Raw genomic sequence first — 17614 nt, 5'->3', positions numbered from 1 at the left:
TTTTTTTACTCATGAATTCAAAAACAGTCCATTTTTATTCTGTACCTCACAATTTTGGAAGTGATTTGAGAATTCCATAAGGCCATATTTCCATAACTTGAACTGCAGTGACATTGGGAGTACACAGTGTATTGTTTCTTTGGTAAAGAGGCCAAACTTGTCCACAGTGTTCCAGGTCTGGTCTCCCAAGGCCCGACATAATTACCAGAGGTCTGACCCACTCCTGCATTTAAGCTCTCTCATAATAAAGGAAAACACGCTGTAACCTCTCTTGCCTGTTCTCAATGACCTGTGTACAAGTCCCTTTGAACATCAGTGCTGTCCATAGCCTTTATCACAAATACTCAGCTTTTCAGTTTTGTATACCAATGTGGATGGCAAAATATTTGGACCATAAGATAGTGGAGCAGAATTCAGCACATTGAGTTTTCTCTGCTGTTCAATTGTAGCTGATAATTTATTCACATTAAACTTCATCAGTAGTGCTGTCACCCACTCACATAGCTGGTTTACATCATGTTAAAATCTCTATACATCCTCACAATCCCATTTACTTTTGGAACCTTCATGAAATAAGGAAATTTGACCTCTGCCCCAACCCCAGACACATTGGTAGGATAGGTTTCTCCTCTATTCCCAATAGCTCCCCCGAATCTTCCACTTAACCAGAATCAGAATCAGGTTTATTATCACGGATATGTGTCGTGAAATTTGTTGTTCTGTGGCAGCAGTACAGTGAAATACATAAAAATATTACTATAAGCTACAATAAAAAGTAAAATATATAAATAGTGTAAAACAGGAATGGTGAGGTAGTTTTCATGAGTTCATGATCCATTCAGAAATCTGATGGCAGAGGGAAGAAGCTCTTTGTATAATGTTAAGTGTACGTATTCAGGCTCCTGTACTACCTCCTCAGTGGTAGTAATGGAGTGGCCAGTTGACCTACCATTGGGGTATGGGAGGAAACTGGAGCACCGGGGGATAGGAGCTCACACAGTCACAGTGGGAGCATGCAAGCTGCCCACACATACAGTGGCAGACATTGCAATTGAACCTGGGTCTCTGGAGCTGTGAGCCGGCAGTTCTGCCATCTGCACCTCTGTGAGTCAGTCCGTTCATGCCACAATAAATATTCCGTGATCTCTCATTCTGTGAGTGCTAGAGTCAGAGAATCAGGCTATTCAGCCCTTTGATCCTGCTGACCCAGTTAACTGATGCTACCAACTTATCTTTGTTGTATTAGGGTATAGAATTGTTACTTTTCTTGTTGTTTATTCTCTATTCTTGCTTATAATCTATCATATACATGTAATTGTTCAGTAAATTTTCCAGTAATTGTAGTATAGCTGATTCTGTATTTTCTAGAAGTTTCTTAGTTTTTTTGCAGCAGATGTAACAACATTTGAATCTGGCTATTTCATGACATCTTATCAATGGAATGTGCCTTTATCTCTAGTCTGAGTATGAACTAACAATGACTCTTTTTTTTAGAATCTTTTCTTTGTTCTTGTAGCTCGTAGTAAAGCAGCTGTAACCACCAAGTATTTTGCCCCATTCTTAACTAATGAAGAACTTCCAGATGAATATCACCGTATCTAATATCATGTGTCTCAGTGCAGGCCAGCCTTAGGTTATGATCACCCAACGTAAATTGATAAATTGGTTTAATAATGTTACATGTACTGAGATGACAGTGAAAATGTTGTTTGCATGCACATTGATGGCTCCTGTGTTGAGATCGTTAAGAGCACCAAATTTCTTGGTGTTCACCTGGTGGAGAATCTCACCTGGTCCCTCAACACCAGCTCCAGAGCAAAGAAAGTCCAGTGGCATCTCTACTTTCTGCGAAGGCTGAGAAAAATCCATCTCCCACCCCCCATCCTCATCACATTCTACAGGGGTTGTATTGAGAGCATCCTGAGCAGCTGCATCACTGCCTGGTTCGGAAATTGCACCGTCTCGGATCACAAGACCCAGCAGCGGATAGTGAGGTCAGCTGAGAAGATCATCGGGGTCTCTCTTCCCACCTTTACTGACATTTACACCACACGCTGCACCTGCAAAGCTAACAGCATTGTGAAGGACCCCACGCACCCCTCATACAAACTCATCTCCTTCCTGCCGTCTGGGAAAAGACGATAAAGTGCAAGGCTGTGATGAGGTAGATTGCGAGGGCATGAGTCTATCTTATTGCGCTAGGGGATCTTTCAGGTTATGAGCTCTCAGGAATGAAGCTCTCTGTTAACCAGTGACCATTTGTAACGCATTACAGACTATAACCCTTAATATTGCAGATTAATGAGAATCTCTCGGCTGGCCATGGGCTGTTGGTTGAACTGCTTATCACATTCCAGCTACTGTTTACCATCTTTGCCACGTGTGACTCTAAACGTGGTGATCTGAAGGGCTCATCAGCACTGGCAATTGGTCTCTCTGTCACCATTGGACACATGTTTGCTGTAAGTCTCTTGAAACCTGCTGGCTGTCGCTCGTGATAGACTTTAAGCTTTCATTGATTCCCACCTCATTCTAACCCTATTCTTCTTCTGCAGATTAACTACACTGGTGCCAGTATGAATCCTGCACGATCATTTGGACCTGCAGTTATTACTGGGAAATGGGAAAACCAATGGGTAATTATGAAGTACCGAATATGGTGCTAATTGATGATAAATTAGCACGTTGCCCAGCTAACTGATTTGGAAGAAGGCCATTTGGTCCATTATATCTGTGTCACCACTTTGATGGACTGCCCATTCAAAGTCACTCAACTGCTCCTTCTCCTTCGGTTTGTCAAATTTCAGTAGGCATTCCATTCCCCTATTGATTCTTGCGTTTCATTTGCTTCCACTGCCCATTCAAGCCATATGTCCAAGATCACAGCATCTCACTGTGTTTTTAAAAAAAAAATTTTTTTTAAATGCTGGCATAACTCAGCAGGTTACATTAGCTTCTCCTTGTGTTTTTGATCTTTTTGCAACTTCAAAGTCAAAGCTAAATTTACTGTTAGATGCACAGTTACATGTATGCACAGGTGCTAGGAAAAACCTACTATAGTATTTACAGTGTCAGAAAAGCACAACTTAAACATAAGTTAAACACAGTTTGTACAAGAAAAACAAATTAGTACAATAAAGTTCATTTTATTGCAAAGTGGTCAAAGTGGTGCTAATCTGCAGTGATTAGAGTTTTCCAGTTCAAGAACTAAATGATAACTGTTCCTGAACTTCTGCTGCGGGGCTTCAGGCCTCTGTACTTCCTGCACAATGGTAGTTGCAAGAAGATGGCCCAGATGGTGGGTATGTTTGATGACTAATCAAAATGTCCTTCAATACGACTGCATCTTTTTATTCAACTGCTTGTCTAACTGTCTCTTAAAATAGTGATTGTATCATATTCTGCCACCTGTTCCGGCAGCAAATTCCAGATATACACCAGCTTTTGTGTAAAAATAATTGTCCCCTTCAAGTTTGTTATACAACTCTTCACATATTAAACTTTGGCCTCTATTTTTTGACACTCCACCATTGGAAATAGCCATAACATTGAAGGCAGAATAAACACGGGGCCAAATGGCTTCTTTTTGTTCCTTGTTTATTTGGTTTACAGGGTAATAAAGATTTTTGACGCTCCAAAGCCAACAGAAAATAAAACAGTCAAGTTTTAATTCAAAGTCATTCCTTTTTGAGTGGTTCTTGTTTGTCCCTGTGTTTCAGGTTTACTGGGTTGGTCCAACAATAGGTGGAATCAGCGCTGCTGCCGTCTACGAGTATCTATTCCATCCAGATGAGGAACTGAAGAGACGTTTTAAAGATATCTTCAAATCTACACCAGCTCCTGGGGCTAAGTATTTGGATGTTTTGGAAAGCAGGAGCCAAGCCATTGACTACGAGGATCTGGCCATTAAACCTGGAGGCTCTCAGTTTGAGGGTGAAGGTAAAAGCAAAGAGAAAGAAGATAAGGCTGAAGAACGTTTGACACCCGTATGACTAGCAAAGGGCACAAGAAAGCAGGAGATGACTTGTGAAACCTTGGCTGACCATGTTGTTCCTGTAAAAGAAACTGATCTTTTATAAACACACAGCACTCATTGACAACTAGAACAAGATTTACTTCACGGTGCAAACAATTTTAGTGAAATGCTTAAGGGGTTCAAGTGGCACAAAATGATATCTGATTTCTTTTCAAACTCAATTCCAGTGTTGCTGACAGAAGTTTAAAGTAATGGGAAAGAATAATGTGTTGTCTTGATGAAAGGGATTTTAGTCCGCTGGTAGAAACATTGCCTCACAGTTTACGGCCTCCCGTGCCGTCAATTCAATCCTGACCTCCAGTGCTGTCTGTGTGGAGTTTGCATGTCCTCCCTGTGATGTGTTTTTCATTGGTGCTCTCATTTCCTTCCAATAATGTGCAGGTTGGTAGGTTAAATGGCCAATGTAATATGCCCCCAGTATGTAGGTGAGGGGTAGAATCTGGGGAGAGTTGATGGGATTGAGAGGAAAACAAAATGGGACTGATGTAGGTTGAGTGTAAATGGGTAGCTCACGATCAATATGAACTCGATGGAATGAATGGCCTATTTCTGTACTGTGTCACTAAGAGTTCATGAGTCCATTGACAGTAGTTCCACGAGTAACACAACCCTAACCAAAAATAAAAGATGCAGGAAATAGTCAACAAGTCTCTGATCTTCTCTCAGAACTGTTGTCTCCAGAGATGCTGCCTGACCTGTAGAATGATTGGTAATTGGTTCATTATTGTCACACGTATTGTGATACAGTGAAAAACTTTGTTTATAGCATGCCATTCAAATAGATTTATTTCAAGATAGTACAGAAAAAAAGCAATAATATGCAGAATGTCATGTTAAAGTTACAGAGCAAATACAGCGCAGGTGACAATAAGGAGCAAGGGCCATGATGAGGGGGATTGAGAGATTAAGAGTTTACCTTTATCGTACATTCAGGAGTCTTATAATAACAGAATAAAAGCTATCCCTGAGCCAAGTGGTACAAATATCTTCTGCCTGAAGGGAGGGCAGAGAGAAGGGAATGAAGGGGTGGGAGTGGTATTTGATGATTTTGGCTGCTTTCCTGAGGCAATAGTCAATGGAGGTGAAGCTGATGCTCATGAGACTGGAAATGCTCTGCAAGTTCTTGCAGTCTCGGGCAGAGCAGTTGCTGTACTGATATGATGCTGTCTATAAAATTGATGCAGGTCACTGTGGACAAGCTAAAGTTCTGAGATTTACTAATTTACCAATCTAATTCCTAGTCTGAGAGGATTGTTTTATCATCCCAGGAATTAGAGGATGGACAGTCTTGTTCTGTATTCCAGGGAATTTAGATGAATGCTTGGAGACCTTATTCAACCGTGATAGATCCTAGAGGGATTTTGTCAGGGTAGATATTGAAGTGTTTTCACCAGTGGGAGATTGTGAAGACAAAGCTACCAGATAAGAGGATGGTCATTTAAAACCAAAATGAGTAGAACTTTCTCTCTCAAAGGGTAAAAAAAAGGCTTAAAATTCTCTGCCCTGAGGAGACAGATAAATATTTTAAAGATCAATGACGAAAGGAATTTGCACAGAAAAGGTTGGTGTAGGTCAGGCATTGCAGTGCAGGGTAAAGGTACTAAGTGGCCTGCTTCTGTTCCTATTTATTGTGTTCTCCCGTGTCCTGGTTTTTGACCATTGGGAACAGTTTTCCTTGATTCAATCTGATTTTAACTCATTCATGTTTGGTGGCAGCAGTACAAAGCAAAGCAAATATTACTGTGAGTTGCAATATAAAAAATAAATAGTGCTGAAGGGAAATAGCCAAGTCATGTTCACGGACTGTTCAGAAACCTGATGGCAGGAGGGGAAGAAACTCTTCCTGACTCATTGGCAGTGGATCTTCACACTCCTGTACCTCCTCCCTAATGGTAGTAATGAGAAGAGGGCATGTCCCAAATGGTGAGGATCTAAATGATAGATGTAGTCCTTCCTGTATCTGTAACCTTAATCTTTCTCTAAAACTCTACCTTTTCAAGATCCCTGAGCTTTGGATTTGGTCTTAAAACAAGGCACAGATTGAATGCAGAAGATCTCATGGAGGACGGGGGATTTCTCTCAGGATGGGGAGGTAGATACTCAAACTCAGTTTCCCATGGTAGTAGTATCAGAACAGTGAGTGAAAGGAAGGGGGTTTAAAGGGGATCTGGGGGTAAGTTTTATAAGCAGACAGTGATGGTGTTTGCAGCACACACTCAGAGAAGGTGATGAAGTCGGATTCAATCACAACATTTAAGAGGCTTTTATTCAGGCACTTAATTAGGCAAGGCATGAAAGGATACAGTCCTGAAGCAGACCAGCGGGATTAGTGTAAATGGGGAAAAGGTCAGCAAGGATGCAATGGGCTGAAGGGCCTGTTTCTCTGCTGTGCCACCCCTGGACTCCCAATGTTCTGGTAGATTCCCTAAGTTTGAGCTGACCATTATTAGGTTGCATATAACAAACCTGGGAGAGAGTACATTAGCCAACTGGACCTGCTGCTCTCATTTTCAGTGACCCGAGTTCAATCCTAGGAAAGTGCTGATTGTGCTCACTTTCGCTGTGAGTAGGTGGCGTTCCACTGGGTGCCCGGGGTTCATTGCTTGGTGGGTTAGATTACATTTAGGGCAGATGGATTGCAGAAGAATGAACAAGGGAACAAAGGATGTGTGGGAGACGGGGAATGAAGCAGATGGGATTGCTCTGGTAGGCACCATAAATTCAGTAGGCTAAATGGCTTCTTTGTACATTGTAAGAAAATTACGTTAAAACAAATCAGCAGAGGTTTTTGTGAGGACTTTTCAGTAACTCCTCTTCAAGCGTGTGAGAGAGCTATTCTGAGTATCATTCCAAGGCTTGGAAACAACAAAATGGATAAACCAGGAGGAGGCATTGGCTTCATGAACTGGCCTGGTGTAAGACCAGCAAGAAATATGAAAAAAAGGATCAACTTACATTTCCATAGTGCCTTTTCCAACCTCTGGGCAACTCAATTTGCTTCACAGTGAAGAGACATACACTTCACATGCAAGTCTGTTGTGGCCATCTGCTGCATACAGTTCTCCAGGTGTAGCCTCCTCCGTGTCAGTGAGACGATGCGGAGTGAAGTCCGTTTTAACAAGCACCTTTGTTCTGACTGCTGCAATGCAGGGTTTCCCTGTGGCCAGACATTTCAATTCAACATTCCATTCCCATTCTGACATGTCTGTTGATGGGCTCCTCTAATGCCAAGATGAGGGCAAACTCAGGTTGGAGGAGCAACACCTCATATTCTGTCTGGGTAGCCTCTAACCTGATGGCATAAAATCAATTTTTCCAACTTCTGGTAAGTCCCCACCCATCCTTCTTTTCCTTTCCCCATTCCAGTTCCCCTGTTCCCCTTCTTTTCTCTTCTCCCGACCATCATCTTCCTCTGTTTCCCCTCCTGCTTCCCCTTCTTCCATGGTCCACTGTCCTCTTCTACTAAACTCCTTCTTCCTCAGCCCTTTACCTCTTCCACCTATCCCTCTCACTTCTTACTTCACTCCCTCTTCCCCCTCCACTGGTCCTACCTATCACCGGCCAGCTTGTACTCCTTTCCCTCCCCCTATCTCCTTATTCTGGTTTCTGGCCCCTTCCTTTCTAGTCCTGTCGAAGGGTCTAGCCAGAATGATGACTGTTTATTCCCCTCCATTGATGCTGCCTGACTTGTTGAGTTCCTCCAGTATTTTGTATGTGTTGCTCAAGATTTCCAGCATCTGCAGAACCTCTTGTGTTTCTGAATCGTGTTCATGTTTTTGCAGGAAATGTGGCAGCAACTGATTTATACACAATAAGATCCCACAAACATCATTATGGTAATGGCCAGGCTTTGATGTAATTGGTAATGGAATTGATTTATTATTGTCACACGTACCAAGATACAGTGAAAGCTTGTTTTACTGTTTATACGGCTTAAATCATTACACGGGCTTTGAGCTAGAATAATGGAGAACAATAACAATGCAGAATACCTAATCAATGTTACTGAAAAAGTATGGTGCAGGTAAAATGCATGGTCATTTTAAGGTAGATTGTGAGACCGAGAGCCCATCTTATCGTACAAGAGGTCCTTTTAAGTCTGATGACAGTGGGATAGAAGCTGTCCTTGAACTAACATGTACTGAGGGATGAATGTTGGTTGGGGCACGGGCTATCTGTCTCTTACAATGGGATCTCTAGTCCCCATCAAGAGGGAGGGTGATACTGAGCCACTGAAGCAACTTAATGAAAAGTGACAAGTTTTGGTCAAAGGATGTGGATGAGAGCACAGCAGATCAAGCATTAAATGTTGTATAAAGCATTCCTAGCTCTCTGAGACTTTGCTTCAATGGATGGGAACAATGCGACTGAAAGATGTTGGCACAGACCTCTGTGTTCAAACCTCTGATGGATCTGGGTGTGATAGACTGTAAAATTCCTATGATAATGACTAGAGTTTAGTAGTCATAGGCTAAGATCAACACTGTGGCCTTTAACAAGTGCTATGCAACGGAGGGGCAGTGGACGTGGTCCTGGAGTGTGGACGGAGAGGTGGGAGAATTGCTCATAACCTGAATAGTCCCCTCATATAATAAGATAGTGTTGGTGCGTGGCCAAGTGGTTAAGATGTTGGACTAGCGATCTGAAGGTTGTGAGTTCGAGCCCCAGCCGAGGCAGCGTGTTGTGTCCTTGAGCAAGGCACTGAACCACACACTGCTCCAGTCCGCCCAGCTGAAAATGGGTACTGGCAAAATGCTGGGGTGAACCTCGCAATAGACTGGCATCCTTTCTGGGGGGGGGGGGGGAGTCTCATACTCTCAGTTGCTTCACGCCACGGAAACTGGCATAAGCACTGGCCTGATGAGCCTATAAGGCTCGGGACAGACTTTAACTTTAACAATAAGATAGACTTGGCCCTCACCATCTACTTCATCACAGCTTTGCACCTTATTGTTTGGCTGCACTGCACTTTCCCTGTAACTGAACACTATTTATAGATTTAAACTTATTTATTTTGAGATACAGTGCGAAACAGACCCTCCCGGTCCTTCAAGCCACACTGCCCAGCAACCCCCTCAAGACCACAATTTAACCCTAACCTAATCACGGGACAGTTTGCAATAACCAATTACCCTACTCGGTAGGTCTTTGGACAATGGGGGGAAAGCAGAGAAAATGCACACATTCCATGGAGAGGACGTACAGAGACACCGTACAGAGGACATTGGGATTGAACTCTGAAGCTCTAAGCTGTAATAGTGTCACACTAACCACTATGCACCGTGGGGCCCATCTGCATTCTGTTATTATTTTCCCTTATACTACCACAGTACACTGCTGTAATGAAATGATCAGCAATGACCTTTCACTGAAATTTGGTACATGTGACAATAATTAACAATTTACCAATTTAAGTTGGGCAATCGTAACCAAGGGATGGCCTGTACTGAGATCAATGATGTTGGATCTGGTGATATTGACCTGGAGGTTTTTCGGATGTCAAGAACGAGGCACATAGAATGAACAAAGAAAAATCAGTCATGGTCATCTCATATTCAAACTAGAGACTTTATATGGATAAGATGTAACCTATAAAATAGCCAGATTCATGTGTCATGGCACCTGCTGTAGAAAAACTGAGAAGCTTCTAGAAAATACAAAGTCCACTCCAGTATACTACAATTACTAGAAAATTTACTTAACAACTACGCATATATAGGTGATTCAAGGGCATCCTTGGGGCAGGTTGACCTTGGATATTGAGTCCTAGTTATCTGGATATGCGAGCCAGGCCTGTACGATATGGAGAGCAAGCTGTTGCCCATGTAACAAGCTCCCCTTCTCCTCGCATCTGATGAACCCAAAGGAATATGGCAAAGACCGATAGAGTTTGGTACCAGCAGCATCACATTAGTTGCCAGTCAGCATTGAACTCAACGTAGGACTGCCTGAGGGACTTCAGCTCTGGATTTTCCCCCCTCAGGGTTTACTCCGGAAGCCTTCCCCATGAGTGGATACAGCCGCAATGCAGCGGAGGTTTGATATCAGAGTTTTCCTTCTCCTAGATGAGCTGCCAACCACGGGTGATGAGCCCCATCTGCTTGAAGCGACTGGTTTTAAGGTGCCAGTAACCCACCTTTGCCCCTTCTCCTTTCAGTAGAAACAGTTCCGCCAGGCTTAGTAGCTAAGCCACACGTGAGGCCAGGAGCTGGACTTGGTTGTCAGAGGCTATTTGAGGAGCACGCCATTGGGAGCATTTAATAGGTAGTGGAAACTTGTTCCCATTACCACCCCTGGCTGTAACAACCATATATAGGTAGCTATATAAACAATATAAGCTTTGGTTCAGCACAACATTGTGGGCCGAATGGCCAGTTCCTGTACTGTACTTTCCTATGTTCTACAAAAAATACCAATCCTACATCCTACTCAAACAGGGTGGTGGTTGTGTCTGTAATAGACAGATTGAAGAGGTTGTTTAAGAAGCACATGGTAACCATGGTTTTGTGAACGGGGCATGGATTAGAAAAACAGGAGAACCCCTGGGTTAAGTGTTGAGGCTGAACAGTTACATTGAGAAGCTCCACATTCATGGTTCACTGTTTACAAACCTGGGGACCACACTTGCTAAATTTGAACCAGAAGCAGCTTGAATATCACTGGCATATTGTTGTTATGCAGCAGCAGTGTATTGCAATACATAATAATAAAATCTGTAAATTACTCCCCTACCCTGGCGAATAGACTGTGACCATTCACTCTACTTATGACCCTCAAGATTGTATAAACCTTTATAAGATCGTCCTTCAGCTTTCTTTACTCCAGGGAAAACATAAATACAAGACATTCCACAGAATCAGGAAATCTTGAGCAACACACAGAAGGGATCTTGGGGTCCAAGTCCATATGACGCTCAGAGCTGCTGTGCAGGTTGACTCTGTGGTTAAGAAGGCGTACAGTGTATTGGCCTTCATCAACCGTGGAATTGAATTTAGGAGCCGAGAGGTAATGTTGCAGCTATATAGGACACTGGTCAGACCCCACTTGGAGTACTGTCCTCAGTTCTGGTTGCCTCACCACAGGAAGGATGTGGAAACTGTAGGAAGGGTGCAGAGGAGATTTACAAGGATGTTGCCTGGATTGGGGAGCGTGCCTTATGAGAATAGGTTGAGTGAACTCGACCTTTTCTCCTTGGAGTGACAGAGGATGAGAGGTGACCTGATAGAGGTGTATAAGATGTTGAGAGGTATTGATCATGTGGATAGTCAGAGGTTTTTCCCCCAGGGCTGAAATGGCTGCCACAAGAGGTCATAGTTTTAAGATGCTAGGGAGTAGGTACAGAGGAGATGTCAGGGGTGAGTTTTTTACACAGAGAGTGGTGAGTGTGTGGAATGGACTGCCGGCAACAGTGGTGGAGGCGGATATGATAGGGTCTTTTAAGAGACTTTTGGATAGGAACATGGAGCTTAGAAAAATAGAGGGCTATGGGTAACTCTAGTAATTTCTGAGATAGGGAAATGTTCGGCACAACTTTGTGGGCCGAAGGGCCTGTACTGTGCTGTAGGTTTTCTATGTTTCTAAATTCTGAAGGAACTCAGCAGGTCAGACAGCATCTATGGAGGAGTATTCATTTTGGGGCAAGCCCCTTTATCAGGACTGGAAAGGAAAGGGGCGGAATCCAGAGTGAGGGGAAGTGGAGGAGTTGAAGTGACAGGTGATAGGTGAGACCAGCTGATGGGGATAGTTGGGGAGGGGGAATGAAGTAAAATGCTGGGAGAGGATATTTAATAGAGAAAAGGGTTGAAGAAGAATGAATCTAAAAGGAGGGGCAGTGAACCATGGAATAAAGGAATGGAAAAGGGGGGTGATGGCCAGGTAGGAGAAGGTTTGAGAGGGTAACCAGAATGAGGAAAAAGAGAGAAAATTGGAGGGGGAGAAATTATTGGAATTCAGAGAAGTCAATGTTCATGCCATCAGTTTGGAGGCTACCCTGACGGAATATGGGATGTTGCTCTTCCAACCTGAGTTTGGCCTCATCATGGCAGTAGAAGAGGCCATGGAGTGACATGTCAGAATGGGGATGGAAAGTTAAATTGAAATAGGTAGCCACCTGTCTATTTGCCTGTCTTTTGTGATGGACAAATAAAGGTGCAAAGATAAATCACATGAATTTGAACCCAGCTGGCTACAACCACACCAGCCACATCTCAGTTGGCCTGACACTGGGTTGCTCTCTTCTTCAGTCCAGATGAAGAGTCTGGACTGATGATGTTGACTGTCCTTTACCTCAACAGATGCTGTTTGATGTCCTGGGTTCTTTTGGCATCTCGTTTGGTTCTCTCTTCACAATCTGTTAATCATTGACAGAAATATGTGTGTCTGGTATTTTTTTTATTGTCACATGTACTGGGGTACAGTAGGAAATGGTCAGCTCATCCACACTCTAACGAAAGAGTGAAAATGGATTCCTCCTTGCTGTATACTAAAATGTGTAACACAAAATTGAAGTTTGTAAGACAAAATTGTATCAGCTTGGATTTTGGTAATAGCCAGGAGATGTATGTGGATACACCCCCTTGAGGCCTCCTTAAAGACCTTAAAGATGTTGGCTGGTAGCGCAGTGACATCGGCACCGGACCCCAGTACGGAGGTCCCTGGGTTTGAATCCAGTCGGGCCGTTCCTGAGTACGCTTTCCACCTGTGCCAGGTTGAGTGTTGAGTTCGCAAATTGACCTCGTAAAATAAAAAGAAAAATACTGTGAAGTGTCTGTGTGAGGAGTGGCACGCCACACAGTCTTTCATTCTGCGGCTTGTAAGGCATGAAAATGCCCAAGGCTGGACTCTCAGACCTGAGTCAACATCATCATCATCATAAAGATCTCGTGTCTGCTACTAAGTTACGCACTTTGCCCAAGGTTATGAGAGATAAGATGCTACAGGCTGGTACCACTAAGGGATGGAAAAGTACTTGAGTAGAAGTTATGTCAGATTTCTGAAGGGTATGAAAAATGGAGATTTCTTTGTGCCGGTGTGAACCTTCTCTTAGGCTGGGCCTTGACTAGTACTCAGAGTTAGAGATGGAAACAAAGGTATGATAAGGTGGATGGTAAGAGTCTCTTTTACCAGAACAGGGGAGTCCAAAACTAGGAGGCATTTATTTAAGATGAGAGAGAAAGACTTAGAAGTGAACTGAGGGGCAGCTTTTCATCTAGAGGGTGGTGAGTTTATTTAATGAGCTGCCAGAGGAAATGGCTGAGGCAAGTACAATAGTGTAAATTAAGAAGTACTAGATAAATACATGGATGGGAGAGGCTTACAGGGATGCAATTTAATGTGGATAAATGTGAGGTTATCCACTTTGGTTGCAAGAACAGGAAAACAGATTATTATCTGAACGGTGGCCGATTAGGAAAAGGGGAGTTTGCAACGAGACCAGGGTGTCATTGTACACCAGTCATTGAAGGTGGGCATGCAGGTACAGCAGGTGGTGAAAAAGGCAAATGGTATGTTGGCATTCATAGAAAAAGGATTTGAGTACAGGAGCAGGGAGGTTCTACTGCAGTTGTACAAGGCCTTGGTGAGACCACAGCTGGAGTATTGTGTGCAGTTTTGATCCCCTAATCTGAGGAAAGACATTCTTGCTATAGAGGGAGTACAGAGAAGGTTCACCAGATTGATTCCTGGGATGGCAGGACTTTCATATGAAGAAAGACTGGATCGACTAGGCTTATACTCACAAGAATTTAGAAGATTGAGGGGGGATCTTATTGAAACATATAAAATTCTAAAGGGATTGGACAGGCTAGATGCAGGACGATTGTTTCCGATGTTGGGGAAGTCCAGAACGAGGGGTCACAGTTTAAGGATAAAGAGGAAGCCTTTTAGGACAGAGATGAGGAAAAACTTCTTCACACAGAGAGTGGTGAATCTATGGAATTCTCTGCCACAGGAAACAGTTGAGGCCGGTTCATTGGCTATATTTAAGAGGAAGTTAGATATGGCCCTTGTGGCTAAAGGGATCAGTGGGTATGGAGAGAAAGCAGGTACAGGGTTCTGAGTTGGATGATCAGCCATGATCATACTGAGTGGCAGTGCAGGCTCGAAGGGTCGAATGGCCTACTCCTGCACCTATTTTCTATGTTTCTATGGATGTGGGACTAACGCACGAAATTGGGACTAGCTGGGTGGACAGGTGGCAGCATGGACTGGTTGAGCCATAGGGTCTGTATCCATTCCACTCTGTGACTCTGACAAAGAGAGAGCGAGAGAGACTGGAGAAGCTGTCGCACCTTGCAGTTCCCTGGGTTGTAGTCTATGGCGTAGCTTAGTGACTGGTTGATAAGTTTTATTTTGTCTCTCTTGGTCCTTTATTAACTACTTTTCTTACTTTCTGTAGTTTTTTTCTTTATATAACTCTAATAAAGTAATTTATTATAGCCTTTAAAATGTGTGGATATCTTGCCTCTGAATCATAAAAGAAAAAGAAACGAATTTTAAAACATTTTTGTTACACCCACCTACACAGGGGCAATTAGATATTGGTGATAAATGCAGGCCTTACTGGCAAAATCCGCATCCAACGTGAAATACAAAGGAAGGGTGGTTCCTTTGACAATATCCCGTAATTGTGGGTTTTATTGTGGGATCCATACACCCATCTAGTGGCCAAGAACACAAATGGACGGAAGGGAAAACCACTTGAGAACAGGTTGCATGAACATGATATTGACAAAAAAGATCTCATCTTGTTCCACTGTCATTTAGAACACAGAACAGAAACAGGCCCTTCAGCCCACCTCTTTGTGCCTAGCAAAATGCCAGATTAAACTGCACATCAGTCTGCACGTAGATTCCTAGAGCAAAAGAGTGCAGATACAGGCCCTTTAGCCCAATAAGTCCACGCTGCCCACCCAGCTGTGTTTCCTGTGTTCAATCCTATCTGGCCTCTCCCCTCCATGTATTGATCCAAGACCTTCCTAAATGATACTATTATACTTGCCTCACCACTTCCTCTGGCAGCTCGTTCTATATACTCATCACCCTCTGTGTGAAAAAGTTACCATAAGACCTCAAGATATATGAGCAAAATTAAGTCATTTGGCCCATTGAGTCTGCTCTGACATTTCATCATGGCTGATCCATTTCCCCCTCAGCCCCAATCTCCTGCCTTCCCCATATTCCTTCATGTCCTAACCAACATAGAATCTATCAACATCTGCATAAATATAAATAAAGACTTGGCCTTCACAGCTGCCTCTGGTAATGAATTCCACATATTCACCACTTTCTGACTGAAGAAGCTCCTCATCTTTGTTCTAAATGTTCGTCCCTCTATTCTGCTGCTGTGTCCTCTGGTCTTAGACTCCCATGTAATAGAAAATATCCCCTTCAAATCTACTCTATCACGGCTGTAACTGTCAAAGAGACATGTTCCATTGAGATGTTTATTTTATATGTTTCTGATATAAATTCATGATTATTTGCATTCATACAGCCGTAAAAAAAAGATTAAAAATGTAAAAAGATGTTAAAACATTTGTTTAAAACATATCACCTTAAAATATTGTTTGATTAAGAATTTTGTGCTCTTTATGTAAGGTTTATTTCATGTAGAGTGTAACGGGTCACATGACCAGAGTTTAATAAGAGCATGACTGTGGCATTATGGGTCAGAATCAATATGGAGGCAGAGAAAGACATATGGCCCTAAAATAACCTTATTCTGCATGTGATCCAAGAGGCACACGTGGTAATTGTTTTATATCGTGTATAATGTTGTTGATGTGCCTTTACATGGACAGTGTGATATGTTTTTAGTGATCTTATTTGATTTCAGCACACTTCTGTTGTGCTGATGTGTTTTGGGCCTGTTTATCAGTGGATACTAGATTGAGAGACTTGAAAAGACAGAGATGTTTGCTTTAAACCTTTTATGTCCTTTATTTACTTGTAGTTTTCACGGTGTCTGCTGAAGAAAGAGAGAGATAAAAATAAATCTTCAAGGACATCTGTATGATAGGTGGCCATTATTTTATTGGACCAGTGTAGTTACAGTGGCCTTTCAACATCCGACAGGTTTCAATGAGATCCCCCCTCATTATTGTGAATTCCAGTGAATACAAGCCCAGAGCCATCAAATGCTCCTCATATGATAAGCCTTTCAAGCCTGGAATCATGTTGAACCTCCTCTGGACCCTCTCCAATGTCAGCACATCCTTTCTTAGATAAGTGGCCCAAAACTGCTCATAATACAACAAGTGAGGCTTCACCAAAACCTTATAAAGCCTTAACATTACATCCTTGATTTTACATTCTAGTCCTCTAAATGAAAGCTAACATTGCATTTGCCTTCCTCACCATCAACTCAACCTGCAAATGAACTTTTAGTGAAACCTACACAAAGACTTCAAAGTTCTTTTATGCCGCAGATTTTTGAATTTTCTCTCCATTTAGAAAATTGTCTACGCTTTTATTTCTTTCTCCAAAGTCCATGACCATACACTTCCCAACACTATATTCCATCTGCCACTTCTTTGCCCATTCTCTTAATCCATTTAAGTCCCTCTATAGCCTGTCTGTCTCCTCAACACTGCCAGCCCCTCCACCAGTCTTCATATTGTCCGCAAACTTGGCCACAAAGACATCAATTCCTTTCTCCAAGGCATTGACATAAAATGAAAAAGAGTGGTCCCAACACAGACCCCGTGGGACACCACTGGTCAGCAGCAGCCAACCAGGAAAAAGCTCCATTTATTCCTACTCTTTGCCTCCTGCCGATCAGTCAATACCTTGGGCATATTAACTTGTTAAACAGCCTCATTTGTGGCACCTTGTCAAAGGCCTTCTGAAGATTCAAGTACACAATATCCACTGATTCTCCTTTGTCTATGCTGCTTGTTATTTCCTTAAATAATTCCAGCATATTTGTCAGGCAAGATATTCTCTTAGAAAACCATGCAGACTGGCCTATTTTATCATGTGCCTCAAAATACCCCAAAACCACACCCTTAACAATCACTCCCAACATCTTCCCAACCACTGAGTTCAGACTGACTGGCCTATAATTTCTTTTCTTCTGCCTCTCTCCCTGCCTGTACAGTTGGATCCTGTCAGATCGCTGGTAGGTGGTGAGAGTAAGCTCCCTCACCTCTGCCTCTCTGCCCCTCAACACAGGTGCCCCTCAAGGCTGCGTACTCAGCCCCCTCCTTTACTCTCTGTATACCCTATCACCACCCACAGCTCCAATCTGTTAATTAAATTTGCTGACAACACTACACTGATTGGCCTAATCTTAAATAACAGTGAGGCAACTTACAGAGAAGAAGTCATCACCCTGACACAGTGGTGTCAAGAAAACAACCTCTCCATCAATGTCAGAAAAACAAAGGAGCTGGTTGTGGACTACAGGAGGAATGGAGACAGGCTAACCCCCATAGACATCAATAGATCTGGGGTTGAGAGAGTGAACAGCTTTAAGTTCTTCGGCATAAACATCACTGAGAATCTCACGTGGTATGTACATACCAGCTGTATGGTGAAAAAGGCACAACAGCGCCTCTTTCACCTCAGACGGTTGAA

The 17614-nt window shown here is 42.9% G+C and overlaps 1 protein-coding gene across 2 annotated transcripts in view; it reads left to right on the top strand.

The window, feature by feature from the left end:
* Positions 1 to 14482, top strand: part of aqp4 (aquaporin 4) — a 38281-nt gene extending 23799 nt beyond the window's left edge. The window contains exons 3-5 of one of the 2 annotated variants that reach the window (XM_073045851.1): positions 2298 to 2462; positions 2556 to 2636; positions 3720 to 14482. In XM_073045851.1, the coding sequence (XP_072901952.1) occupies positions 2298 to 2462; positions 2556 to 2636; positions 3720 to 3992 (519 nt within the window). In that variant the 3' untranslated portion in view covers positions 3993 to 14482. The remainder of the gene's footprint in view (positions 1 to 2297; positions 2463 to 2555; positions 2637 to 3719) is intronic. The other variant, XM_073045862.1, reaches the window with a different exon arrangement.
* The last annotated feature ends 3132 nt before the right edge of the window (positions 14483 to 17614 follow it).

Source organism: Hemitrygon akajei, chromosome 1 (assembly GCF_048418815.1).
Source record: "Hemitrygon akajei chromosome 1, sHemAka1.3, whole genome shotgun sequence".
NCBI classification, from domain to species: domain Eukaryota; kingdom Metazoa; phylum Chordata; class Chondrichthyes; order Myliobatiformes; family Dasyatidae; genus Hemitrygon; species Hemitrygon akajei.
The sequence above is the reverse complement of the archived record's forward strand: the minus strand, read 5'-3'. Positions and strand labels throughout refer to the sequence as shown.